Consider the following 27,594-nt stretch of genomic DNA (forward strand, 5'->3'; position numbering starts at 1 on the left):
CCTTTGTTGTGAGTGGTGGATGAGCGTGAGGAAGAGGGGCCCTTTAGCTTTTTTATGAGATCTTGATAAGCCAGGAGACCCCAGGAATGTGAAGGGGGAGACATCGCTGAATATTGTTAACCAAGGAGGTGCTCTGTTCCTACACACAGGGTCAATAATGTACACGGCACTAACAAAGACATATGGTTACGTTCCTTTAAATGTTTCCTAAGTTCTCTACGCTACACACGAGAATATATGCAGGAGATAGGATAGATACAAAGAAAATCCGTAAAATATATTTATAAGGAAAACACAAGACAACTTAAAGGAACATATTTATGCTGATACATTTTGAACACTTAGATGCTACATGCAATCTAAACCTTTAAAAAGATTCTTCTCTCTCTCAGGTATGAGGGAGAAGAGGTATGTGTGTGGGTGTGTGGCTTTGGAATCAGCAGCACTCTATGTCCACTTTCTTGTCCGTACTGCTCAGGGCTGCACTCCAGCACAGCCCAGACCACCAGGGGGCCCCAGCTTGCACCAGGTTTGGATCTTTATCTTCAGGCTGGGTGGTTGCTTATCCTTCCCTAGGACCTTTATCTTCAGAGCAGGGTGGTGGTACATCCCTTCCCTTCCAGAGGTCTGCAGATTCCCAAGATGTAAAACTTGGAATGTTAGTCTTCCCTTGTCTTCTTATCCGGATGGTCTTTTCTGGGGGTGTGTGTATGGTACTACACAAAGAGCAGGATAGGGTAGGCGGAAAGAGAATTTCCCCACAAAGATCAATAAAATATTATTATCCATCCATCCATCCATTTTCCAACCAGCTTATCCTACTGGGTCGCAGGGGGTCTGGAGCCTAATCCAGAAGCAATTGGCACGAGGCAGGGAACAACCCAGGATGGGGGGGCCAACCCATCGCAGGGCACACTCACACACCATTCACACCTATGGGCAATTTATCAACTCCAATTAGCCTCAGCATGTTTTTGGGCTATGGGGGGAAACCAGAGTAGAGAGAACCCCAGGACAACATGGGGAGAACATGCAAACTCCACACATTTGTGACCCAGGTGGAGACTCGAACCCAGGTCCCAGAGGTGTGAGGCAACAGTGCTAACCACTGCACCACCATGCCCCCCCCCCCTTGTGTATAATAATAATATATATATTATTATTATTATTAACAATAATAATAATTATTATTATTACTCCGGTTTCCCCCCACAGTCCAAAAACATGCTGAGGCTAAGTGGAGTTGCTAAATTGCCTGTAGGAGTGCATGTGTGAGTAAATGGTGTGTGAGTGTGCCCTACGATGGGCTGGCCCCCCATCCTGGGTTGTTCCCTGCCTCGTGCCCATTGCTTCCGGGATAGGCTCCGGACCCCCCGCGACCCAGTAGGGTTGCGGGGGGTCCGGAGCCGAGGCAGGGAACAAACCGGGGGGGGGGGGGCAGCCATGCGCAATTCTTTTGACAACAAAAAGGTAAAAAAAAATATTACGTATATAAATTACAAATCTATTCTTATTGCGTACGGTTGTTCAAGATAAAACCGTACGACTTTTAGGCATCTGGGATAGGCTACAAGTTCAGTCACCGTTTACTGGATAATTAGTGGTTGAAATATGGATATTCGTATACTATGGACAATATAGAGACATCGCTTAGCCTAACGTAGCCTTCGGAATAGGGGAGGAAACCCACGTTACACAGTGAGAGCATGCAAACTCTACACAAAGTTCAAACCCAAAACCACTGAGCCAATGACGCCGCCTTACGTTAGAAACAGTAAACCTAACAGGCGTGAATTACTGTCATTGTTTCCGCAATTGCTAAATCCTGGCTAGGGGGCGAACGCGCACCGAGACACCCATCAAACGCAATTTCCACCCTTACTCTACCAACGAGTAACGCGTGTTTTCTTGAAGGATCTTAATAAGCTATTAAAAGCGCGATTCGATGTTATTTCCCAAATTTACAGAGTTATTTTTTTATTAACAACGCCCGTTGATGGTGAGTTTCTCCAGCATAACTAATAATAAAACCAAAGTAGCTTTAACCGGCCTACAAAATAACATCTGTCCAAGTGACCGGTACGGAGGAGTTATGGGTTTGGTAGTTTTATCTGCACGGATGATAGAGAGTCGGTATTGCATATGAACTACTGATCCCAAGAGTCACAGCGTTTTCCAAGCATGTGCAAGAAGCTTCCATTCCTTTTTCAAAACACTTGCCAGGAACAGTTGCGGGTAGGGGTTGTATCTTGCTGGTAAGTGTGCTCTTCATACAGCGGGCTGTTATCCATAGCATATCCTGTATGAATGCGGGGAAAATGTTTACAAATTGAATGTCATACAAAACTTTTTTTTTTTTTATCAAAGGTGTCACAGGAATCCCAGTAATTTATATAAAAGGATCTGTTGTTCGGGATGACACATGCTACGAATAAACTGCCGACATTTGAGGAAATCGTAATTTTTTTTAGTGGTTAGTGAAGGTTCTTGGTTTGCTAGGTGCGCTGTACAGTAGGTAGCCAGTCTTCCGGGGAGGCTTTTTGGCTTATTGACTGAAGAAGTTGGTTGACTAGTAGTGACACTAATTAGTCACAAAATAGTTTTATTCGTCGTATGAATTAGTAGGATTAAACTAGTTTTGAGTACAGTCATTTCATCTGAAACGAAAGGCAGACTTGAAACGGGTCATTAAACACATACGTCGACGTTGAACTGCCAATACGGTAAATAGTCTTTTATGTTGCATGAGTTTTTGTAATTTATTTCCGACAAATGATTTAAGGAATTGGACGTAGTTATTAAAATCATCCTTAGTGACACTGGGTTGTAGTCATTGCTAACTTTTTTTCTTATTTAAATTAAACCTGGCAGATTTGGCATGTCGACACTTGTCATTCTGACACCAATTACATGTCATCGAACGGAAGTCTTTAAGTTCCAAATACTGATGTTTTAAACTTTATAGATCCAAACTGAGGATTTTTTGGACAGATTCTGGCATTCTTATCTTGTCATTTCATGCTTTTTTTGTTCCGGTAGACCTCAATGTGTTGCAGGAGGACTACATCTGTTGCACCCTGATTTGTGAACTGCTTTTTGTGCACCCAGATTGGTATTTGAGTGATTGTTGCTTGGTTTGGTCGACAGATTTTGTATTCCATTCCCTTTGATATTTACTGTGCTTTGCGGATGGTTTGTTTAATTGCTTGCAGCATGATGCGTTTTCTTGGCCAAAAATCAAATCAAGCAAAATTGCAATGACATCAGTCCCCTGTGTTTTTCAAAATATTTAATATACATTTGTTGCATTCCACTTTTAAGGCAACAGGGGTTGTAGTTTTTATAGATGTGACCTCAGTGTTGGTTTGCTGTCAGTTATTGTACTTTTGTCTTTAAGTTATTCCATTTTAATTCAACAAATGGCCTTTGTAGTTCTGAAGTTCCTCAAAATAATAAAAATGCTGACGCAGAAACCTTTTTTGGAACTTTGATTAATTGAAATGGCTTCACCCTTTATTGTATCATATCAGTGGGGGCCGTCAGATCAACACAAAAACATGTGTTCCAAGATCGTTTTGTTTGTTTTTTATGGGTTTGTATGCAGAAAAACACCTGGGAAAGTTCGCAGTCCAAAGCGGAACGGCATTGTTTCAAGGGGACTTTTGTAGATTTGTGTAAAGAATATTTAGGGTAATTGTCAGTTATTTATTTTTTTAATTTTAATTTTTTTAATGATTTAAGAAGTTATAATGGTTTTTCAAAATTTGTATTTCAGGGTATGCAAAATCTAACTGTGAAAGTATTTTAAGCTTTTTTGAGTGACTTGGTATTGATTAATATTGGTCATTAGCAGTCAAGGGGGTAACCCCTTGGGGGTTTTACTGCTTGAGTTTTATAGAAGACATCTCAGTGAGACTTTAAATAAATTTCATTTCAAATTAAATAACGTATTGTTTGTGCTATATGGTCATATCAAAAGTCCAGATATTTAATGGGAAGTTTTGTGTCAGAAAGCATCCTCATAAAATTCTCACCACTTGATATGTGATACCATGTCATCAGATTCTTTTTTTTTTTTCTAACCCAAAAGAATCTTCCAGACAGTCGGTACACCCTGCAGCCTTTAAGACTGTAATTCTTTGAGGTTTAGAAGTAGCATTAAGAAATACAGGTTAAGGAGATACTTAATCTCACAATCCATTACCCATTCCTCCATCTCCCAACCCCTTACCCTGGTCAGGGCAGTGGGGAACCTATAGCCCATCCCGGGCAGCAAGTCGCACCTTTGGTGGGATGACAGTCCATTGCAGTGCCAAGGGCATTTTTCAGATGCCATTTAGTCTAACTGCTAGTCTTTGAACTGTCCATTTTATATATATTGTCTCTGGGTTTTCTTTTTTCACAGGTGATGACTTGTAAATAAGAAACGTGCCGTGACACTGACAATATGGAGGATGACTGGAGGCCGTTGCTGGGCCCTGACTGGTCCGGGGAGAGCTACACCACCCGAAGTGTCACCGATTCGCTGGACTCAAAGACCAGGAGGTATTGTGCCCCGCCATTTAATGGGTTATTGGTTACCCATGATGCTGCAGGGGTTGATAGGACTTCATTGACTGTGGCCTTGCATGGCATCACCTTGTTATGACAGGGGATGCAGAGGTCAGCATAGAAAAAGAATTAACTGGCCTTTTGTAATAATACACTGATGTGTTTGTGCCATTGGTCTCTTGGAGGAAGAAGTCACACTAATCACACTTTTTTTTTTTTAATCTGTGAAAATGTGACAACGAAATGAGTAGCCCTGAATGTGTATGACAAAGCAGATAATTAGCAAAGATGTGCTACTTGGTTTTGTGCAGATACTGCAGATTTAGGACTTATTCCTATGGCGATCACTATTTGCAATTTACAGTTTTACACCTTCATCTATTACCCATATTGATATTGCTACTGGTGAACGAAGTTGCAGTCCCTGTGTAAATAAAGTTGGTAACCCTACTCTCTTTGTTATTTGTAAATTCTGGTTATTTTTCTGGCAGAAAGAAAAAAAGCTGGAAAGGTAGCAAATGATTAATCGACACAGGAGTTGGTGGTGAGCTGCTTGCTGGAGTATAGAAAGTGTGGGGTGGGTCTTGGACCCCAAGCAAGAGGTACTCGTGGTCGACTCTGCCTGTCAGTCTCTCTTTTGACACCAGGCTGTAAAAATACATCTTGGATCGAGCGCAGAATGCAGGGGGAATGCTGCTCCAGATGGTGCTGCTAGGTGCTAGGTCTACGGGAGGGGGGAAAGACCATAAAAATAACGGGTGGATGGGTGACCGTCACTGCCTCAGCAGTAACAAAATGTTGGCAAGAAGAGTTGACTTCACCTTTACCCTCCTCTTAGCTGTTTGTCATCTGAAAATGATGCAGCGGTTGGCTTGTTATGGAAGATTGTCAGCTCCTTCCGAGTGCCCTTTGCCCCTAGTCTCTCACATTCCTCGTTGCTACTTGTCACAAACCAATCATGCTTGGTATTTTGCAAATTCCATGCAGGAGCCTGGGACTGTGAGCTTATGGTTATGGGTGTGTGTTTACGCTGTCCTCTTTTCTGTGCTCTTTGTGCTTTGTTTTTATTCCTCAGAGGCTTTTTGCGAAGAAACGCAGATGATGCAGACAGCTACTTTATTCCGATTTCTTACAGGTTCTTCATATCGCTGTGAACCCTTAATGGTTATGAACGTAGAGCTCTCGGCTGAAACTGCAGTATGTATATACGATGGGGTTATTTTACTAGGTGGTATCAAAGCTAAGAGCTAACAGGTTGGCAAGGCCTGCTGTTGACTTGGTGGCTCTTTCTGCTGGCTGTGATGTGGTAAGGTGCTAAGACAAGTAGTAACACTCCCTTTCCATTTCTTCCTGGCCTTGTCGTTGTGTGTCAGTTGCAGGCTAGCAGATCAAGTCACTGATACTATGAAAATAATACTTTGGGTGACTGTGAGGTGACTGCCTTGAGACACATATGACTTTTTTGAGGACATATGGCTTTTTCTGACCGTCTTGTTTGAGGTTGGGGACTGAGATGCTCCCCTCTAAAAAAACCACTGAACGTGTGATGACTTGGAAATAGTTCATTGGCTAAATGATTCCAGACGTACTTGTCATTATTTGTAGCTAATGGTAAAAAACAATGTTACACATATGTGTGTCACAGTTATCCTGGAATGTTATGGGGGTTGTATCTCTGAGCAGGTGAACTGATGATTTTATCTTGTGATCGATGTTGAAGACATCCATGATGTACTTTGCTATTCATACAGATCATGATCTTTTATGTCCTACTAATATTTCCAATCTTGACATAAAACCTGATGTCCTGTAATAATGCATGTCACTATCCGCTCCACATCTCCTCACCTGCCATGCCGATAGCTAACATTGAATTGCTTTCCAAATACGTTACACACGAAAGTGACCCTGTGATAGAGACGCATCACTTGGTGAATCAGCACAGCCGTCTAGTAGGAAGTCATTCTGTTGATTTGTGAACGAAACACGGAAACAAGGTGTAACTACCCGATTTGTACCACCTGCCCAATTCGGACGTCACACCTCTGCACCGCATTATATTTTCTGGCACTGCTCGATCTGTTCGTCCGGCAGTTTTTCTGGCAAATTGTATTGTCTATACTCACAGCAGATTACAGGTTTAGCGAAACCAGGTGTTCATAATTCCTCTGACTGAAAAAATCTGCTTTCTTCGCATGTTATTTTAAGTGTTAACTCCGGTTGTCTGTTTCCAGGCTTTTGCATCAGCACTATTTCCTATGTATACCATAACTGAAATATTATGTTATATTTCCATCAGTTTATATATCCAGCAGCATGGTATTTTGATATTCAGTCAAACCCCCCCTGTCCTCAACTCCAGTATACGGGCACCTCCCTCTACTGGGCACCTCTAGGCACACGTATGTGCAAATTAATGTTACAGAACCAGAAGCTGTTGTTACGAGCCCCAGTCTAGGGTTGGGGCGTAACGGAGTGAAAGGCAAAGGAGACGTGGAGTAAGGGAAGGACAGGGTGTGATGGACAAGGGAACACACGTGAACAAAGGGGTATTTTTAATATTTTTTTCTGTTTTTATTGACACGCCCGGGCACAGAACAAATAAACCCAGTGCAAAAGGACTCAGGAATGACTATAGCGAAAACAATAAACAAAACCCAGCTTCCGAACGTTACCCAAACCTACCTAATTGCAGAGAAAACAAAAACAGAATAGCAAATTCTACACCTTACTCCATACTTAAACAACAGCATACGACATAAGCTCGCAAAACAAAAATGGCAGTCACTCCCTATGCTCCTGACACACAAACAGAGCATACACAGAGATCAAAGCGGCAAGGTCAGAGGGTCACGTGAAGACATTAAACAAAAAACCGGGCGAGAGTTCAAAACCGAATAGCAAGTAAACCAAAGCGAACGCACAGACAAGCGCAAAGCGAAAATCAGAAATCTAATAAAACAAACAAATCATACACAGTAATATCCATCAAAGAAAACCAAAATAAGTGAGCAGAGCTCCTGAGACGCATTGCTTGGCTTTTCACTTTGAAAGACGGAAGTGACAAATGCTAGAGGAGTGGGAGGATGAGGCTGTGGGCATCCTATTATAAGCCTTGCATCTCATAAATATCAGGTAGTTTGTATGTGTACGCATGTACATGTACGTTGTACTGTACTGTTCATGTTCTAAGTTACGGGCATTTCTTACTTACGGACACCCCTCAGTCCCATTCTGCCTGGATAAGGGAGGTTTGACTGTACTTATAGCTTTGGTTTACTGTGAACTGAAGGGACGTACACAGTCATCTTACTATGACTGGGGTAACCTAATGAGACCCATAATCACACACTTGGACACAAGTGCCGGTACTATGCAGAACTTTTATTAAGCAGACAGAGAACACAAAGAATCCAAGATCGGAATATCTGGCTTAATATCACATTCTGGGCTGGTGGAGATCGCGCACAAGTAGCCCATAAAATGAACCTTGTGAAAAGAAATATTAATGGGTCAGGTTGGGTCATGAAAATGGTGCAAAGCGAAGTGGTAAAATCAGGCATTGTTGTAAAAAATGCTGTAAAGTGCAGTGCTGTGTATGTGCAGGGGTGCGAAATGCAAATCAGGCATGCAGTCATATTTCACAAATCAAAGTTATCTGTAAACTTTGCTGGGCCGCAGTCAGCATTTCCAGAAGTAATATGACATGTATTCAATACCCTTAAAAGGAATACAAGGTAAAATTTGTATCTAAATATGTATATGTAAAATAAAGTTAAACTAAGGGTTTAATTACTCTTGAAAACAGTGTCTTTAGTGCAATATTGTATTTTAAATGGTGCTAATTGCTTGTTCAAGTCTGGGTTTTCTTAACAGTACATCAGCATAGAACTGGGAAGAAAGATCGCAGTTCAGATTGTGGATCGTGGTTGTGTGTTATGAAGATTGTAATGATTTTTTTGGGAAGATCGCCCATCCCTGGTTGTATCTGTGTCCTTCAGGCCGTTTCATGTGGAGCCTCGGAATATTGTCGAGGAGGATCCTCTGGAGCGGGTCTCCGCAGAGGCCTCCATCATGAGCAGCAGGGTGAACTACTACAGTCGCCTGACGGGCTCTTCGGACAGACTACTGGTAGGTTCTCCCCAAGGGGGATTAAAAGCAAACCACGACGTGAATAGCAGCGGGTGGCAAGGACATTGTCTATTGTGGCCTGCTATACCCTTAATGGGTCCAGTTTACTCCGTTGGCCTGCTTTTCTTTTCAAGTTATTTTGTTGCTACAGTTGAGCATGCAGTTACTTTTGAACATTTTCACGTATTGTTTGTCTTATCAGGTTCCCCCAGACCATGTGATCCCAGCTCCAGAGGAGATTTATGTTTACAGCCCTTTAGGGACCGCGTTTAAAGTGCACGGAGGTGACGGCTCAGCCAGAAATCCCAGCATTGTCACCATGTGGGTAGTGCAACTCCTAACAAGGACTTAGATACATTTTGACTTTAGTGTTTGGTTTCCAGTCTTCCCGGGTGAAATTCAGTTCAGCCCTTTTTCTCAAATGTTTTGTCCCTATAGTTTCGCTATATGGAACGCTATGATGGGGACTTCGATACTGAGCATACCCTGGGGCATCAAGCAGGTAAAGTGTGTCACCTTCAGCCCATCCACCATATCCTGCTGTTTAAAATTGTCCTTGCAGTTTTGAACCTTTAACTGTGTCATTACAGTTTCACTGAAGTAATTCACATGACAGTCAGACACGTGACAATTTAAAACCTTTGGTCAAAACCGCAGCTTGCTCTCCTGGACACTTCTGTAGGTCTCTCTGCCACTATATTGTAGGCCGTATACCAATAAAAGCATGTGATGTGTAGCACTTTATTGTGTTTTTTCAGGCTGGCTTTACGTTCGGGATCCTTATTATCGTCTCTGTGGGCCTGATGACCTTGTACTGCTGTTACAGAGTTCTAAAATCACCCAAATCCATACGTGAGCAAATGTTTTTTGTGCCTTTTTGTTTTTTTTTTCTTTTTATCACAGTCTTTGTGGCTCATAACTCGTGATGAGGAAAGTGTGTGTGGATATCTGTTTAAAAAAAAAAAAACCCTAGTTAGTAGCTCAGTATCTAAAACCTTGTTGTTCTGGTTTGGGCTGATGAGGTTTGGTCTGTATCCCTATGCCCCTTAGGGGCGTATTACATGTTATTGGTTGTTTCTTAAATGTTTGACCACAGCCCAGTCTTGATTTTAAGCAAATTCATTTTTTTCTCCTGTCTCTTCCCTCCCTTTCAGCATATATCGATACCTCAGACTGGGAGTTCCACGATGTCTGTAAATATTACCTCGGGGCACCTGGCCAGTGGTCTAGCCTTATCTTTTCTATGGTGTCGCTGATTGGTGCAATGGTCGTCTATTGGGTCCTTATGTCCAACTTCCTGTTCAATACGGGCAAATTCATATACAGTGAGTTATTACAACCGATAAATATATTTTGGATTTGGATTTTTCTTTTTTTACTGGATAAAATGATTTCTGTTCTTGTTGTAGATTATGCCCACAATATCAGTATGGCTGATGCTGATTTTGGAACTAATGGGACTGACAGAGGTAAATTTCAAACCATCACTAACGCTTTGGTGGTTGTCTTTACGTTTGTGGCATTTTTAGGGTAGGGCATGGTTACATCACACCTATGAAGCTGGGGGTTGGAGTGCTGTCCCTCTGCTGTGGGTGCATGTTCTCCCAATTTTGCATGGGTTTCCTCCAGGTACTCCAATTTTCTCACAGTCCAAAGATATGCAGCTAGGCTAAGAGGTGCCTCTATATTGCATATAGTGTGTGAGTTGTGTGCTGTGGTGGGCTGGCATTCTACTGATACCCCAATTTAATTCCCCCTTTTAACTCAATACTTGATAAAGGGTTAGATGATATATTACATTTAGGTCACATTCTCTTTGTGCTCCCTGGGATTCAAACGAGCTTTGTGTTGTTAGTGCAATGCTCTACTTGTTGAATTACAGGATTTCTATTCCAAAACTCATTGCATAAAAATTTCAGTAGCTAACTGTGTTACTGATGTTCAGTTTCACTGAGTTTAGTGTTAATAAAAACTGTCAGTGGAAAATCAAAATCCCAAACTGGAGTGGAGGGGAGATCAGAAGGCTTTACTCTCTAACTTCTATAATCTCTATAACCTGAATTTTGCTCCCCTCAGTGATCTGTCCGTTCCCGGCTACTCACCCGGAGCGGAACGGCAGCCTCACCCTGTTTGCCCTGAGTGACAACAGCACAGAGGCACCGCTCTTCGAACACCTGTGGAGCAAAACGAACACAGTCCCTTTCTACCTCATCATCTTACTCCTCCCACTTCTCAACTTCCGCTCTGCCTCCTTCTTTGCGAGGTTCACCTTCCTAGGTGAGAATAAGGATTTTCATTCAGCCCAGCGCTCTGATTGACAGGATTACACAGGACTATGAAATATACCTTTGTATCAAGATTGTAAAATGTGTGTATCATTTGTCCTTAACTTTTTTGCAATAATATTTATTTGTTTTGGCATTTTGAGAGAGCTTGAGTATTTTTTTGGAATGATGCGTCAAACGTGTTACCAGCTCTGTAATTAAAACATTGTAGCTAGCTTGTGAACCAATAACTTTCTGTAGAATACTGAAAAAAATATGAAGTGATGTCAGATAATGTGGTTATCCAGGGTAGTACTTATTTGTTGAACATGGCGTATGTGTGGGCATCGTTGTGTATTTCAGTTTCAGTTGTCACTAAGAATGTACTTTGTATCGTTGCATGTGTTTTACATTGTGTTGTGTTGACGTTGCCCATCTAGGCCGTGGTCTAGATGCAAGCACATTTTGGTATAAGCTAGCATGATGCCTGATGTGAGAACTGTTGATCAGCTTCTGCTCTATCTTCCTCACAGGCACCATATCTGTGATATACCTGATCTTCCTGGTCACACTTAAAGCATTTCGGTTGGGGTTCCACCTTGAATTCCACTGGTTTCACCACACAGAATTCTTTGTCCCAGGTATTTTGCTATAACAACCCTTCAAAAATACGTGCCACTTCTGACTTCTTGTCGTCATAACTGAAATTGGCACCAACTAAAATTGCAAAAAATAAAACTCAAGCTCGTTAGGGAGGCAGTTTGCATCATGTCCAAGAATTAATACTGTAGGAAAAACATTTGTGCCCTTCTATAAATTGGTGATAGTCAAGACTACTCAATGCCCATCTTGGGAACATTGACTTTATGCTACTAACATAGTTCTAGCGATGAGTGTGATCACAACTGTCCAGTGGTTTACACTGAATTGAAGCATTGAATATTGGATTATGTCTAAAAATATTTCTTATTTCTAGTCTCTTTTTCATTCATTCAGTGACAGTCAGCCCTCAGTGCAATGAATATTTGCATAACAAAAAAGTTATTTGCTGTAGAGTACTGTTTGTATATTAGTTATGTACTTAATGCCTTACCTCTCCTCTACAAGTATTGAGGAAACATTCGAATTGACTCGCATAGGATGGTCACAGCCCTAAATGCGAATGCAAGTTACCACAAGGTCGTATATTAACTACACAGGACAATATTGCATATTCTCTCTTCCAACCCTTACATATTGCTTTTGTTGAATGATCTGAAAGAGAAATGCATAGGATACGACACAGAATAATTAAAATGCAATACAAATAGAAAATGTAGTTTTAAATGGAAAGAACTTTCTGGAATTCCCCCCGCCCACCCAAATATTTTCAATTCCCGGTTGGCTGAATCTGCAAATGCAGAACCTGCGGATACGGACCACCAACTGTATGAGATTGTGACAAAAGTTCTGCAAAAAAGTAGTTAGTAATTGGAGGTTTTAAGGTTGGCTTCAGCTCTTTACACCAGACTGATAGTCCTGTCATGGAGTTATGGTTATGTCATGGAGTGCACTGTTATAATACAAGCACAGAATGTGTTATACACCTATGAATTAATTTTACATGAATTCCTCTTCTGATTTGGCAGCAAAATCTTATGCCACTCTGCTCGGGACGGCAATTGTTAACATGCACAAAACCGCTGAATGCTGATCTGCATAAATACTGTCACTCCAGTTGTTTGTGTTGAGGTTCTCTCTGCCCCTGAATTCCCCACAGAATTCAGAGTGCTGTTCCCACAGCTGACGGGTGTTCTCACTCTGGCCTTTTTCATCCATAACTGTGTTATCACCTTGATGAAGAGCAATCAACACCAGCAAAACAACGTAAGTGTAGCCGACGTGGGGTTTCTCTACTATTCTCAACAGTTTAAAAAAAAATTTAAAATCCCGAAGAATGTCCGCATGAAGTGATTTCCCCTCTGAAAAGACAAAGGTCTATTGGCAACATGAGTCACCGCCACCCGTAACAGAAAAATGGGTCTTTTGTTTTTTTTTTTAGATATTTTTCTCTTTCATATGTCAGGTGAAGTTTCTGTTCCAGTTTGGTTTCGGTTTAGGTTCACGGTTAGTTTCTTCCACACTCCACATGCCTCTCAGATCATCTCCTAGTTAGAAGAAGCATGTGAGTTTGGGAAAGGTTAAAGGAGAGGTTCAGCTACATTAAAAGGAAGTATTTAAGATTTGTCAGACCGTTAGAGTTATGAGGGGCATGTTTATTTAATCCACTATGTACTTTCCCCACATAATTGAAATTGAACAGAACTGTATTTTTTAAAGGCAGATTAAAGTATGTTTTATTTTGTCTTTGTGCTGAGCTGAGCACTAACGAAAGATAACAGTTGGTGAAATGCTGATGTCAGGATTGTCACTGAAGAATGTCACAGTTCGTTTTGCCTGCAAAGCATTTTTTCTGGAGGCTTTGTCTACAGCAGGCAAGCTCCCCCCCCCCCCCAGCTGTCTGAAGCACTTTTTAACTTCCGTTTGTTCCTCTTACAGCCGCTGATAGTCACAATAGGAAGTGCAGCTTGTAGTTATCAAAGCCTGGCCTGGCGTGTTAACAGACTAAACTAGTCCTGACCTTTTTGGTCATATTACATATTTGTAGTATGTGTACTTAATGAAATAACAACAGGCAAAGCCATTATATTTGCTTGAGCAGGTGCATATGTGGCATTTCTTTTCATAAATGTTACAAATTGATTTGTTAAATTAATGCTGTGGTGACCGGCCATCGTACATGGTAATTGTAAAGGTTAAACATTCTGATTCTGAAATGTGTATTTGCACTGATTCGAGGGCTCTGGGGGGGGCTTTTTCTTGGGGGTCTCCACTGGGCAGTCTAATTTCCTTCCGTAGTCCAAAGGTCTGGCATGGGTTAAAAAAAAATACAAATAAAAGTAACAAATGACAACGGTCTTGCGTACCACCTGGGGGGTGCTCCGAGTACCACTGGTGCTACACGTATCGCTGATCTAGGATGTGTAGAATATGCCAACAGAGGGCTCTGGAGCCTGCATTGAATAAGCAGTTAGAAGATGGATGGATGAATGCATGTTAACCTCCAAAGTGTTGAAACTGATCTGAAATTTTTACCTATACGGCCTCTCCCCGGGTTACGATGGGGTTACGGTCCAACAAGCCTATTGTAAGGTGAAAATGTAAGGGGAAAATGCATTAAACAATGCACTTACAGCACAGAAAAAAATGCGTGCTCTAACACGGTACAACCATGAGTCGTTGGCGAGGGTGAGGAATCACACAAGGCAGGCAATGCGTACATCCCAGCAGGGTCCTAACGTATCATACCTCATATGCTGCTACGCTTACCTGGCAGCGATGCCTGCCCGCGAATCTTAAAAATATATTACAGTTTTTAGCGTATTGGAATCATCATCGTAAGATCGAAAAAATCATAACTTGGGGGACCATCTGTATTCTCTTACAGGTTCGGGACTTATCAGTGGCATACCTGCTGGTGGGAGTAACCTACCTATACGTGGGGGTTTTGGTCTTCGCTGTCTTCCCATCCCCACCGCTCTCTAAGGAGTGCATCGAGCCGGTACGGATGTCCCGTGTGACCCTGCTCACCTGAAAGGGTGGGGACCACGGAAATCACGAGCCAACCCGTCTCTCCCCCCTTCCCCCCCGCAGAACTTCCTGGACAATTTCCCCAGTAGCGACATTTGGGTGTTCGTCGCACGGACATGCCTGTTCTTCCAGATGACCACGGTCTACCCATTGCTCGGCTACCTCGTACGGGTGCAGATTATGGGCCAGATTTTTGGCAAACACTACCCAGGGTATGCAGACTCTTTTGAAGGGGCAGGTTTGTCTGAAGTGCAGAATGACCCATGTTTCTCGAAGACACTGGCAGATATGGAGATTCGTTATGTGACGTGTCATGCAGCTTAATTACATGGTTTTTACATTTGTGAGAGTAGCTGGCAGAGGGTCATTGTACGAAACTTAAGGTGACTGTTGTTGACCCATTGTGATGCTGTTCTGTTTTCTCCCTTTTTCCATCCAGTTTCTTTCATGTGCTGTTTCTGAATGTTGTCATCGTGGCAGCCGGCGTGCTTATGGCAAGGTTTTATCCTAACATCGGCTCCATAATCAGGTAGGACCGGCCCCGTTGGCATGGGAACAGACATTTAGCTAGTAAATAGGCGTGACATTCTTCCCGACTGAGGGTGGTGCTGTTTTGTCATAGAAGTCAGTTGTGTTAAATTCGGCAGTAGAAGCATGAATGTGAGTATTGATTATAGGATGATCTATGGGAAAAGCTGAGGTAGAAATTACCCATCTGATTACCTAGCTTTAACTCCAGCATTTTCTTTTGTAGATACGCGGGGGCGTTTTGTGGCCTCGCCCTGGTGTTTGTGCTGCCCTCGGTGGTGCACATGATCTCCCTTCGCCGAATCGGAAAGCTCCGCTGGCCCTCTGCCACCTTTCACAGTCTTCTGATAGTTCTGGGGATTGCCAATCTGCTGGGACAGTTCTTTATGTGATGCCACCTGGTGGACTGCACATGCAGTGGCAGAAGTCTACGCAACGAGACGGTTGCTCTCTCGCATACAGGGCCGTCCAAGACAACTGTGTGTGTCATCTAAAGCAGTGACTAATTGGCAAGGAATATTAATATAAATTTTATCAAACTCAAACATCAGTTTGGACTTGAAGCTGGTTTTAAGACCGTGGATCCTTTAAAGAGTAAAAGCATCCCTCTCTATACATTTAATAATTTTAAATGTTAATTGCACTTGTTACTGATATTTTGGTATCCAAATACAAATTCAGCAGCCACATGAATGACAGCGTTTGAACCCCCCCCCCCCCCCCCCCCCCCCGATGTGATTGACCCGTTTCTATATAATCTAAATAAAGTTAATGGGGTTGCCTGTTTCAGGTGATTTGGATCAATGTGATATTTATAAATATATAGAAAAGTAATATTTTTTTTTTTTACCATGTCTTGCCTAGTAACAGAGATGTTTCTTACTAATGTGAACTTAATGGTGGAAGATTCCAGAATCTGTAAGGATCTTGTTGCCAGGATGCAGGGGATTCAAAGAGGCTCATAATTTGTAAATGTGTGGGGACCAAGTGGTTTAAAAGTCCAGGGTTTGTCGTGCTGGTGCCGTCAGTAATTATGTATTTCAGGATGCCCTCCTCACGCCACACTTCCGTTCATACAGAATGAGGTGCTTTTCTGTAACTCTCCCATGGTGCAGGTCGGTCTTCAGTGTGGTGACAGGTGATCCACTATAATATGGACCTATTCTGGCCTGCCTCGTCTCTGCTTTTTTTCCCCAGACGATTTTTCTTTTCTTTTTGCCCCCCCCCCCCCCCGGGGTTGTTCCTTCATGTGGACTACGCAGCTTTTCCTGTCTCTGTTTTTCTTAGCACAGGGGGGCTTGTTCCACGTGTCTGCAATTTACTCTGATCCTGTAGTGACCTGTTATTTTAAAAGCTAAATTTAAGGCCGTGTCACTCTGATCTGACTCCAAACGGATCACAGTCAGCGAGCTCTGCATGTGACACTTTGCTTGAACATGGTGTTTTAAATGTTTAAAATTGGCACCTTAATGTGGGGATAAAAAGTTGTACTGATGAAAGTATATTTGGGTCTGGTAAAACACCAGGTGGTTCCGCTAATATTTATGCCATGAAACAGCTGCATTGAATAATGTTAAAAACAGAAGGAACTTGAATTATTTTGCATACTTACTTCCCTGAACTGTAGCTTCATCTAAAATGACTGATGACTGTTCTGTAGTAAATCAGTTCTGTGTGTTGGTAAATGTAAATGTCTACCTGCAAGCAGTGTGCCGGTTGCTTTTAATGTTGGAAGAAAGTTTTTTGCGCTTCTGTAGACGTTTTCCATACACCAGTAGATGCATACTGTCACAGATAACCTGTAAGCTTGGTGTTCCCACTTCCCTGTCTCGTCCCCTCTGTGCAGCAATCATACCATATGATGGTCTAATGACATGAGGCCTTTCTGTATTTACAGTGCATTTTGCTTGCCTTTTTAAATAGCAGATTCTGTTCACTGTAAAAGCTGGTAATAAATGCTGGTTTTGAAATCACTTTTAAAGTTTTATTAAACTAAGTTCCCTTAACAGTACAGCCCTGATCACATTTAAAAGTTTGGTCCAGGTGTAGCAGTATCCTTGATTTTCTATTGAATCTAAAAAAAAAAGTTTTTTTTTTTTTTTTTGTTATTGTTATCCTAGTGAAAGTTATTGGTTTAATAATATGCCAAAAATTAATGTTATGGGTTAATCAAAATTTGAAAGGCTAGTTTATTATGTAAGTCACGCTTGTTCACTCACAAGCAACCATGGAACGCGATACGTTGTTTAATAAGAGTCAAACTGCTATGTACTGTTAATGGAGTACAGTTCCAAAAGATAAAATTATGGTAACTGAAGCTGTACTGAAAAGCTAGATGTCTTGCACATTAGTGAAACTGATATTTTACAGAAATGTGCATTTTTATGACAAGACTGCCAGTTCAGGAGAAAAGCTCAGTGTAATCTATGTGACCTGGGCTCTGACCACATGGATACAGCAGCTGTTCCCCTCCGGACATGGTAATGGGCTCCACCTAGTGGACAAACAAAGATATGAATATGGATAAATTGCTAGTGCATCGCGGGGGGTACTGGTGACGGTGGCACATTGAAGGAGAGCTATATGCATGGAGTTTACTGCGAACACCATGAACAAAAGTTATGTTTACCATGTGGTATTCGACCAGTTCGGTCAACGTCGTGAATTTGATCTGGTCTCCCAGCAGAATGTAGCAGCTCTCTGTGGCGTCGATGAGGAAGTGCTTGAAGCCCTCTGGGTAGCGGTAGGAGAGAACGAAGCCCATGATTCTCTCGCTGACGCGGATGAGGAAAGCCCCGGGCTTTTGGCCGACGAGCAGGGCCTCGGCCTCCTGCCGCGTGATTATTCCTGAAGGGAAAGGAACGTATCACTGGTGGCACGTACCTAACACCAAGAGTGCCAGTCAGGGGCAGGGTCAAGGTGAGACGAGAGCCCATCCCAGTAAGTAAAGGGCATGAGACAGGGGAACCAGGAAAGGGGGGAAACTGCAAACGTGCAGAGTCAGGCATGGAAGCCACGACCCCGGAGGTATGTCTCTCAGCTGCTGCCCTCTGACAACTGCATATGTTAAATATACTATGATGGCAGGTGAAAAAGATAAATTCCCCCATACTCAAGTGATTGTTACCATTTTATCATTTGCACATTTACAACAAAGTTGATTTAGGGATTTTTAGTAGTAATAAAATCGGTGTGCTTGCGGAGTGAAACGGTATGACCTAGGGGCTGGTTCCCACACCTCTGGCTAGATACTCTCTACTAAATCGTATATATTATATTTAATCTGCAGCACTGCAGTACTTCATAATGGCTTTGAAGATGAATTTACTGCCATAGTAACTGACCATGGTTATTTAAGGAGAGCTGTGGAAATCATGCCTTTACCTAATAGAACTGAGCAAATTTTTTTTTTTCCTGAAAATGAATGTGAACAGATTGTACCTGTAGGGGGCAGTAAAAGCTCTCAAATAATATTGCTGACATTCCACTTGGCATACCATGAAACCAGACAGCGATGCAGCTGTGGTCCTTCTGGAATCCGGCTCGAAGGGGCAACTGCTCCTCCCGGAACCATCGGATGATATCTTCTCTGTTGGACATGGACGGCGTCCTGCGCATAGCTGGCTTCCTGTTGAAACGCACAAGCGGTACACGTTGGAATGTCACGTTATAGTCTTGTGATTAAAACCACAACTCTGTTTCCAAAAAGATCCCTTCAGCCAAATGTCGAAAATGGTCAATTCAGCGATCACAAACAGAACAAATGAAGAGTAAAGCCTGCACATGATTCAGACTTTAAAATGTTCTCTATTAAAAATACACCCAGTAACACAATGACAAAAAAAAGTCAAGCATCCTACTGACATGGGACCAGCAGTGTGCCCTTACTGCCAACTCTGTTGTCCATTTGATCTGATATTATAATTACTGAGAGACACTCACATGAACCTTTCACCATATGCAGATTCATTTCATTTCCACCCCTCTGTCTGGGTGCTTAACTTTTTTGTATTTATGTAGGTATGTGTGTCTATTCTAAATGCAAGTCTCCGTGTAGTTATGTTGAACTGCCAAATCTGGGCTACATCCACGAATGATAAGTTCACTAGAATATATTTACAGCTGATGCTAGAAATAGGAGTGCCCTCACAGCCCCCCATCTCTGTGCATGAAGTTCTTCCTGTGTGGTATGGGATTCGGGTACCCCAGTTTCCTTCTGAAGTCCAAAAATTTGGTTGGGGTGTCTAAATCGCCCATAGTGTATGATTATTTTTGTGATGGTGTGTGTGTGAGTGTATGCACTGCATTGTACTGGCCTCCACTCCCCGGTCACTATGACCCTACCACAGAAGCTGTTGTGTGTGGATGGCTGACTGTAAACATTTAAGAATTTCTTGATCATGGTTTGTGAAGTAGTCATATTAGCACTACCCCTGTAATTAGTGCCATCTCTTGGTCATATAACCTGTAAAGAAAATTTGTGTGACAGGGTACATTTTGGAAGTTTTTGTACCCGCAGTAGTGTAGAAGGCGAATGCTTCATGTGAAACGCAGTGGTATAACCACGGGTAGTTGTGTTGCGGGGGTGGAGGGGGGGGAGCAAACTCACCGAGCCAGTGGCTCATTCTTGAGGGTCCTGGGTTTCGGTTTCGGTAGCAGGGCCGGCTTCTCGTCAGCTTGGAAAGCTTTGGTCATGGCCGCCACGCGGCCCCGCTCAAGCGCCTTCAGGGAACGCCTCTGGTGGTCCTCTCGCGTCTGCTTGGCTAGCGAACGGCGGCGCGTGTCTGCCGCTTTGGACCTGCGCACTGCCGAGAAACAGACACATGGGTCACTCCTCTCTTTCTTTTCTGTGGCCTGACCACACTGATGCTGGGGGGGCAGAAGGAAGCGGATCTTGCTGAACAATCGACTAAGCAAAGCAGGAAACTGCGCAACAATAAAACAGAAGTAATAGTAACAGGCTTCTCAATTTATTGGGCTCTTTGGTATAATAGCCGTAAATCCCTGATTGGCATACAGGGATCCCCATTGTAACTTGCATCTTATCGCACTGCAATGGTCCTGGACTTTGGGAAGATTTTATCAGTTGCCATGTCAGGATTTAAATTTTCCTATTGAAGTTAGCACCCTGTGACACAGCTTACTCTGCTACAGTTTAAACAATAATCGGTAACGGGACTTTCCGAAAATGCAAGCCAGGTTGTCGAAACCAGTTTCTCTACTGCTGCAGCAAACAGCCTGTGTTCTCACTAGCTCTTAATTCCGTTTTTAACTCTAGCCAAGAGGTATTACGTCCAGCATGTAAGGCCAGGAAATGCTACAATTAGGTGTTCAATATTGGCAGGGTGACTCTGAGAATATGAATATTAAAAAAAAAAAAAAACTCACATGTCCCTACCATCCATACCCAAATCTACGGCCTTGGGAGACTTAAAGGTACAGTGCCCTCCATAATGTTTGGGACAAATATTTTTTTCCTTGATTTACCCCTCTGCTCCAGTTTAAAATTTCAAACAAGTTGAATGAGATTAAAGTGCACGTTTATTTTATCATGCACTAATAAAGCAATGAAAAACATCTTAGTAAGCACAGGCAACCTATGAAGCCAAATATCCCAAACATTATGGTGCCCGAATGGTGTGTGAGTGTCCATTGCTGCCCATTGCTTCCAGGATACGTTCCGGACCCCCCGCGACCCACTAGGATAAGCGGTTTGGAAAAGGGATGGATGGATTATGGTGCCCTGCCAATAAGGGGAATTTTGTATAAAAACATGTCGTAATTTATACCTGTTGAAACCAAAATATATGCAAGTAACTTTATATTAAAGTCTTGATTGTATACGTGTCTGAATTGTTTGTTTTGAAATTTTAAACTGTGGAACCTAGGGGTAAATTAAGAAAATGTCTTTCTCCAAAACATTATGTAGGGCACAGTGTATATTATATCTAAAGGTATAGGATTATAGGATTATATCTGCAGTGCCTTTTAACAGGGAGGCTGACTCTAAACTAAACTTGACTGTGAAAATGGAAGATGCAGACAGAGTTCATTAAATTCTGATATGTTAAGTTATTGGAATTTAAATAAATGACAATGCCAGCAAAATGAAATAAGGAAGTGTCACTGTGTGTCCATTTTCAGTTTTGTGTTGGGTTGCCCAATAAATCACTGGCTCTCAAATTTCCATAGTTTCAGCATCTATGGTTCCTGCCAGCTTTTTTGGGTCCTGATGCTCAGTGAGAATCTCCACATCCTTTTTCTCTGGCTAAAGTGCTGCAGTGTGAGAGCGTTATAAGCGGTTATCGAGCGACACAGTGGATAAGTAACTAAATCATGATCACAGCTGCAAAGGTGAGCCCTATTAGGTTAAATGCCAAAAAGCGGTATGTCAGTTGTGGAAAAAAATCAAAGAATTAACACTTTAATTCACGAGACTTCAAAGTGTCATAGGGCAGCTAGCAGAATTACAAAGAGGCCAGTGAAGCAGTCCCTTAATTGCAGGTACGTCAATCATAAGAACAGGAAAAATGTATTCATGTGTTAAGGGAAAGCTTCGCACAAATCACAACAGCAAAACATTGACAAACCACAACTATCAAAGAGGAAAAGCAGTCACAAACACACTAACCAGAATTAACGGGCACTTAAATAGGTGGCTACCAGACACCACAAAAGTAGAGCTTTAATATTGACCAGAGAACTGATTCACCATCTCTGTTGCCCAGTTTCAACAAGAACTTCACAAAGCTGGGATTTATGGCAGGGCTACTTGTGTCCAAGGTCACTGCAAAAAGATATGAAACCTGCACCCCCGTGCAATGTAATATGGTCTGGTGAGTCATCTTCCGACCTCTCTCACGCATCTGGTCAGGTTTACGCATGGAGCAGGACAAAAGATGCCTTGATTTTTTACCAACTGTTAAACACAAAACCGTAGTACTAGTGAGGGCAGCCATCTTGTGGGGATCATTAGGTCTGATGATTGCTCTGCATGGTCACATGAAAGACAAGAAATATGGCACCATCTACAGGACCATGGGTACCCTACAGTGCAAACACAGGTCCTAATGATTCCCCCATATTCCAAGATGATAGTGCCCCCATTCACACTTCTAAATATTCAGGATTGTTTTCATGAACACTGAGATGAACTCAAATTCCTCATCAGTCCTCAGCTCTAAACATCATTGGACATTCATGGACGTTCTGGAGCACAGAACTTCACCCCCCAAAAAACTGGATGCTTTTCTCCTTGGGGAATGGCCTAATGCCCTATTACACACGACTTGGCCCTTCTTTGACAGGACAGAAGCTATTCAGAATCAAAGCATAGCCCTACCTATTATTATATCGCTGACATTGGTGTATTGTTAGGTGTTCGTTTTGTGTACCCCACTCAACAGAATATATAAACTTGGATTCATGAAGTTAGAGGCCACGGCAGGAAACAAAATTTGATGACTTTTTGTGAAAGTGACTTTCACATACAGATTTACTGACCTCTAATGGCATGACTTCTCTGAGTACATAAAGGTCATGAACGGGCATCAACAAGTTTAGAAGCTTTCTCACAACTGGCCAGTGTTGTTGATAATATGTGACTGTGTGTTATTATTTTGATAATGTGTTCCGGAGAGTGGCCCGTGCACTCACACGTCTCCTGCCACTCGCGGTCCTCCTCCTGCCTTTCCCGGTTTTGATGGACCTCCTTCAGGTTCATGTAGATCTGCTCTGCTCTCTCCTTCGCCAGCCTCTGGACCTCCTCCTCAGCCTTCTGCCTCTCCTCTGCCTCCTTCCTCTGAAAGGCAAGCAGGGAGGTTTCACAATCGTGACCTGCCCTGGGTACAGTTTAGGTTTTAGACTCTAGGTGGTTCAAACCATGTTGGTTTTTTGACATTTTGGCGAGAGTTAATTGACCTGTATCCCAGCTGGTTTTCAGCAAAGTCTTACAGCTTTACTTTGGCCTTGCTGAGTCAAACATCCCAAATGACATTGGCTGCTCCAGCTTCTTCTTCGCATATTAGATGGACAGGCCTTGGCTTGCAGGCCAGGTTTTTTCATTCTTTAAATCATTTTGCCTAATATGAATAATGTTATTCTACTGTGCTTCAACAAAATACATTTTGCTACGGATCTGTAAATGAGATCATACCGAGTAACACTGGAAGGCGAATGGACTGGTACCCCATCCAGGATGTACCCCAGCCTCATGCCCTATGCTGCCTGAGGTACACTCTATCCCCCCATGACCCGGACTTGGATAAACGGTTGGAAGATAGATGGAAGCTTAATGAAGAGATGACATGAGAAGTCTCTGAGTACCTTCAGCTCCTCCTCTATTCTCCTTTGCTCCTCTGCTGCTTCCTGCCTCATATGCTCCTTCCGCTCCTCCTCCTGCCTGCACAGCTCCACCTCTGGATCCATGTATATTTTGGAGAATCGCTTCACTAGCTCCTTCTCCTTCTGGGCCCTTGTACGTACACACACACATACACACACACATTGATCATTGATCATTGAAGTGAACAATTTACTCCCTGATTAAATCCTACAAACGGGCTACTGTTGCTCAGTAAAGGACACCTACTGCTTGAATAAATGTAAATGATATGCAAAATATGCATTTACATTTATTTAGCAGATACATTTGTCCAATGCAATGTACAAGTGAGAGAACAGGGCCACGGTACAGTTCCTGGGGCAACTGGGGATTAGAGGCCTTACTCAAGCGCCCAACGGTGGAATCGCTCCGCTGACCACAGGATTTGAACCAGCAACCTTCTGCTGAAAGGCACATCTTGTTATGTTATTGTCCGTAAACACGAACATCAAAAACCCACTCGACAGAATAAATTAAACAATAAATTATTTGCCATTAAATTACATTTTTCCGTATCCTATATTTACTGCCAAAGAAGGAATTTAAGACTTCAGATCTTTTTATTACACTGTATTTTTTGGGACACTTCATGTAATGTCCTGGGACATTTTTTGTGGCCAAATCTACGTTATATTTACCAGAACTGGAATTTTGAGTGAGGATATGCAATGAAGACTCGTACATCTTGAATTACTGGTTTCCAACACTTTGCTCTTTCTTAGAGGGAAAATGCTTCAAAGAATATTTACAAGCCCGGCTTTGCGATAGAGCTAGTGAATGTTTTTTTCTTTAACAAAGGGGCTAATCTCACACTACAGGGAGTGCCTGGTGAAGATAAGAGGAGGAAATATTTAACCAAAGCACTTCCTGTCTGTGGGAGAAACACTGAGATTACCAGTGACTGTGTAAGTAAGGTAAAATGGGCCAGCTGAGAAGTTCACTCCACATGGCGGCAATCCCTGTGACTGCTGCAGCAGCTGAACAAACCATTTATTTGCATGGTGTATGCCGGAAAAACGCGTGACTGCCAGGTGCAAAGGTCAATGACCTTGTCATCACCTCACGCCCCAGACAAGCCTATTCCCCTACATGCTTTCCGTGCTCTTTTTTTCAGAGCTGGACTTTTCTGTAAGATGACATAGACACAGTTTAAAAAGCACGTAAGAAGATTCCTCATTAATTAACTCTATCAGGTGCTACTTTGGTGCGCTTAGGTGTACTCACTGTAAGCAGCTAACCGCTAACCAATGTGTGATATGTCACATGGGTAAATTCTTGCAAAAATGTGGACTGTGTGGTAGGGAGCTGGGAGTGTGCAAAAACATGGACCAACTGCGGGTCCCTGAGGACCGGGTCGGGAAACACTTTGATCAAAATGCAATTTTTACCACAGATATAGTATTTAGAAAAGTAATCTACGTAGGTTTTCTCAATCGAAACTTTTGCCACAGACACTTTTGTCTGTGTACAGACAAATTGACGATCCCTGCGTTGCATGGACGGATAAATGGATGTACTGGTTAAATTATAACTATAAGCAAAAAGGAAGACTTAGCTAAAGTGATTCTTTGAGTGAAATGTAACATTATTCCATTACAGTGAGCTAAAATGATGAGCCAGTCAAAGTTATGAGCTGTGGCATAGGAGTGGTGTACCTGAGCTGCTCGGCCTCATCTTGTGCCTGCCGAGCTGCCCGCTCTGCCATGATGGCGTCGCAGATCTGCTCGTAGGGCGTGTCAGTGGGGTGCTCGCCCATCACCCAGACCCAGATGTCACCATCCGAGCTGTGCAGCCAGGACAACTCCTTCCCTGTTGGGGGAAGAAGACCCCTAGTCCAGGTGTTTCAGTGACTGGGGGGAAGCGATGCAGACTGACCAATCAGAAAACCCCTAGTCCATGTGCTTGGGCACTTGGGGGAGTGATGCAGATTGACCAGTCAGCTTTATTGGCTGAGAATGATCTTATTCCCCATGGACTGATGCTAGCTTGCCACTTTAGGAGAACTCTGGCTTGGATTAGAAATGTATGCTGCTTCAATTCAAACTGTGATCTGATTTGTCGAGCCGAGTCCGGCTTCAATAAAACCCCAGAGAAGCTGTGAGATGGGCACCCATGCTGGGAAATGCACTGTATAGAAATGCCTTAAAATTATTTGGATAGTGGGTATTATCGATGTGTGACCTGTATATTTAAAGTATATTTAAAGATTATACTATTGTTTCCAGGCTCTCACAGTGTAGGCTGGGTCAACAGAGGAATCTGTAACCTGGATCCTGCTTTCTGAAAACCAAAGCCACACAGAAGGTAAATCATTTACAAGTGAAAAGAGGCTTTTGGTGAGCAGGTCCGTGATTCTTAACAGCAGTATTACCTCTTCTGGAAGGTTTCTTTGCCTTGACCTCATGCTTCTCAAACTGAGCCTCTCTCTCCTTCCATCGCCGGATCTGCTCCCCCCTCATCTTAAAAAAAAGAGTCTGTTTCTGCTCCTCGTTCAGCTCCGCCAGGAGCTCGGGGTCTATGTACATGTCTGTGAGAATCTGCTGGAGCATGGTGCAGCTGGATCGTCAGGCTTCTGCGGTCCGCGGCACTCCGGTCTTCACGACCAGGTTTACAAAAAGCAAATGCGGAATCACTTAACAAAACATATCAAGTGCATTTATAACGCAAGATTTACATTTTCCAACTAATTAAATCAGCTACTTCGCGTTTAACCTAAAAGACGCCTAGGCAGTGTTTAGATAAATAAGGTACATTTAAAAAAATTCTGAGAGGCCGGATGCATAAAACGAAATGACAATACTTAGTAGACTAAAGTACTGTCTTTACCTAGCTAGGTATAAAATAAGAATACAAGCCTATAATTATTGCATAAATGATCAACACACAAACAAACAAATAAAAAATAAAATAGTTAAAACATGTCAGAGAATATAATTAGCTATTTAACTCCCATAAAACTTCTGGAATGACGGACTGACGAATGAGTAATGTTATATACGAGAAATGAAACATCACATACCATTCATATGAGTCGCGCGAAACAAGCTTCGAAGTTCAGCAATGAAATACCAAAGAAAAGCTAGCCTATACTATGTTTATCGACAAACTGTTCCCAAATAAACGACTACTATACTTGAAAGCGAATGAGTATTCCCCAAATCCGTTTGAGATCATTACAAAAAGTATGCGTACTTGTGGTAAAATTACAAAAACCGTCTTTGGTGTAATATTTAATTTACAAAATAAGCCCTTGTATGTGTTTGCATTGTAAATGGGCGTGTGCGACAATGACAGTGCAATCACGAAAAACTGTAGTTTTTTTATATTTCAGCCAAGTTCTGTCATTAAAATTTACTTCCCCAGCTTTTGAGAAATAGGTTAGTAAGCTAAGTCATTGTTTTAAAGGTCCGCGGATTGAATTGTTCGAAGTGGTATTACACATAAATAAAACGTACTTACCTGTCTGTCTTTAGGTAAATGTACAGGTTACAGGTGAATAGCGTATAAACTAAACGAAGTTTTTAAGCGATCCCAATAAGAAAATGTGCTTCATTAAAAAATAAGACACACACCTGTCATCACTCTGTTACAATAACATCGGATTATCCGTATGAACCAGAAGTTCACCCGTATGACGTGAGGTATTAGAAATGTGTCACTTAACCGCGGACCTTAGAATGAATGCAGATCGTCCAAAGTGTTTTTCTTGATCCCTCTTTTACGCCACTATTTTAAATGTTATTGGAACCTGAGTGTATTTATAAATGACGTTTAGCGACGTGTTCCTAGCTTATCGCTGTATCTTCGCACGCCTTCAGTGCATACCTCCTATAGTTCCCCTGGCTGTCCAGATGTACGTGTAACTTTTGTCATTTGTCTGGGTCGTCGCTTAATTTCGAGTACATATGCGCTATATAGCTGATTATTGTAAGATTTTGGCAAAATTAAACGTGTCGTCCGTCTGAAGGCTGCTATCAATACATGGTCGTTATATAATGGCAGGAGTTCTGAATTTCTAATGCAACAATCAGGCCTCGTAAAATATAATTATTAATAATAAAGTGTAGTTGTTATGACAGCGTTAGCACGTTATGGAATAAACGGTTA

The 27,594-nt window shown here is 42.3% G+C and overlaps 2 protein-coding genes across 7 annotated transcripts; one reads left to right on the forward strand and one right to left on the reverse strand.

The window, feature by feature from the left end:
* The first annotated feature begins 1,865 nt into the window (after positions 1-1,865).
* slc38a9 (solute carrier family 38 member 9) lies at positions 1,866-17,077 on the forward strand. 3 transcript variants are annotated; one of them, XM_049019641.1, is made up of 15 exons: positions 1,866-2,255; positions 4,406-4,545; positions 8,553-8,682; positions 8,885-9,003; positions 9,121-9,184; positions 9,441-9,534; positions 9,837-10,007; positions 10,092-10,151; positions 10,759-10,959; positions 11,480-11,587; positions 12,706-12,812; positions 14,434-14,547; positions 14,640-14,788; positions 15,016-15,105; positions 15,331-17,077. In XM_049019641.1, exons 2-15 carry the CDS (start codon positions 4,448-4,450, stop codon positions 15,494-15,496), a joined length of 1,671 nt encoding a protein of 556 aa, XP_048875598.1. In that variant the 5' UTR covers positions 1,866-2,255; positions 4,406-4,447; the 3' UTR covers positions 15,497-17,077. The 3 variants fall into 3 exon arrangements, with proteins under 3 accessions (XP_048875598.1, XP_048875599.1, XP_048875600.1); XM_049019642.1 differs by lacking the exon at positions 1,866-2,255 and adding an exon at positions 2,286-2,723; XM_049019643.1 differs by lacking the exon at positions 1,866-2,255 and adding an exon at positions 5,043-5,153 and having other exon boundaries at positions 4,408-4,545.
* A 196-nt stretch (positions 17,078-17,273) lies between these two features.
* sh2d4a (SH2 domain containing 4A) lies at positions 17,274-27,459 on the reverse strand. 4 transcript variants are annotated; one of them, XM_049019647.1, is made up of 9 exons: positions 27,159-27,459; positions 25,859-26,081; positions 25,143-25,296; positions 23,430-23,577; positions 22,761-22,905; positions 19,714-19,909; positions 18,602-18,732; positions 17,734-17,951; positions 17,274-17,598 (listed from the first exon to the last, which is right to left on the reverse strand). In XM_049019647.1, the coding sequence occupies exons 2-9, from the start codon at positions 26,034-26,036 to the stop codon at positions 17,506-17,508; spliced, it is 1,263 nt and encodes a 420-aa protein (XP_048875604.1). In that variant the 5' UTR covers positions 26,037-26,081; positions 27,159-27,459; the 3' UTR covers positions 17,274-17,505. The 4 variants fall into 4 exon arrangements, with proteins under 4 accessions (XP_048875604.1, XP_048875602.1, XP_048875601.1 ...); XM_049019645.1 differs by having other exon boundaries at positions 27,060-27,459; XM_049019644.1 differs by having other exon boundaries at positions 26,947-27,458.
* Between the last annotated feature and the right edge of the window lie 135 nt (positions 27,460-27,594).

Source organism: Brienomyrus brachyistius, chromosome 7 (genome assembly GCF_023856365.1).
Source record: "Brienomyrus brachyistius isolate T26 chromosome 7, BBRACH_0.4, whole genome shotgun sequence".
Taxonomy (NCBI): Eukaryota; Metazoa; Chordata; class Actinopteri; order Osteoglossiformes; family Mormyridae; genus Brienomyrus; species Brienomyrus brachyistius.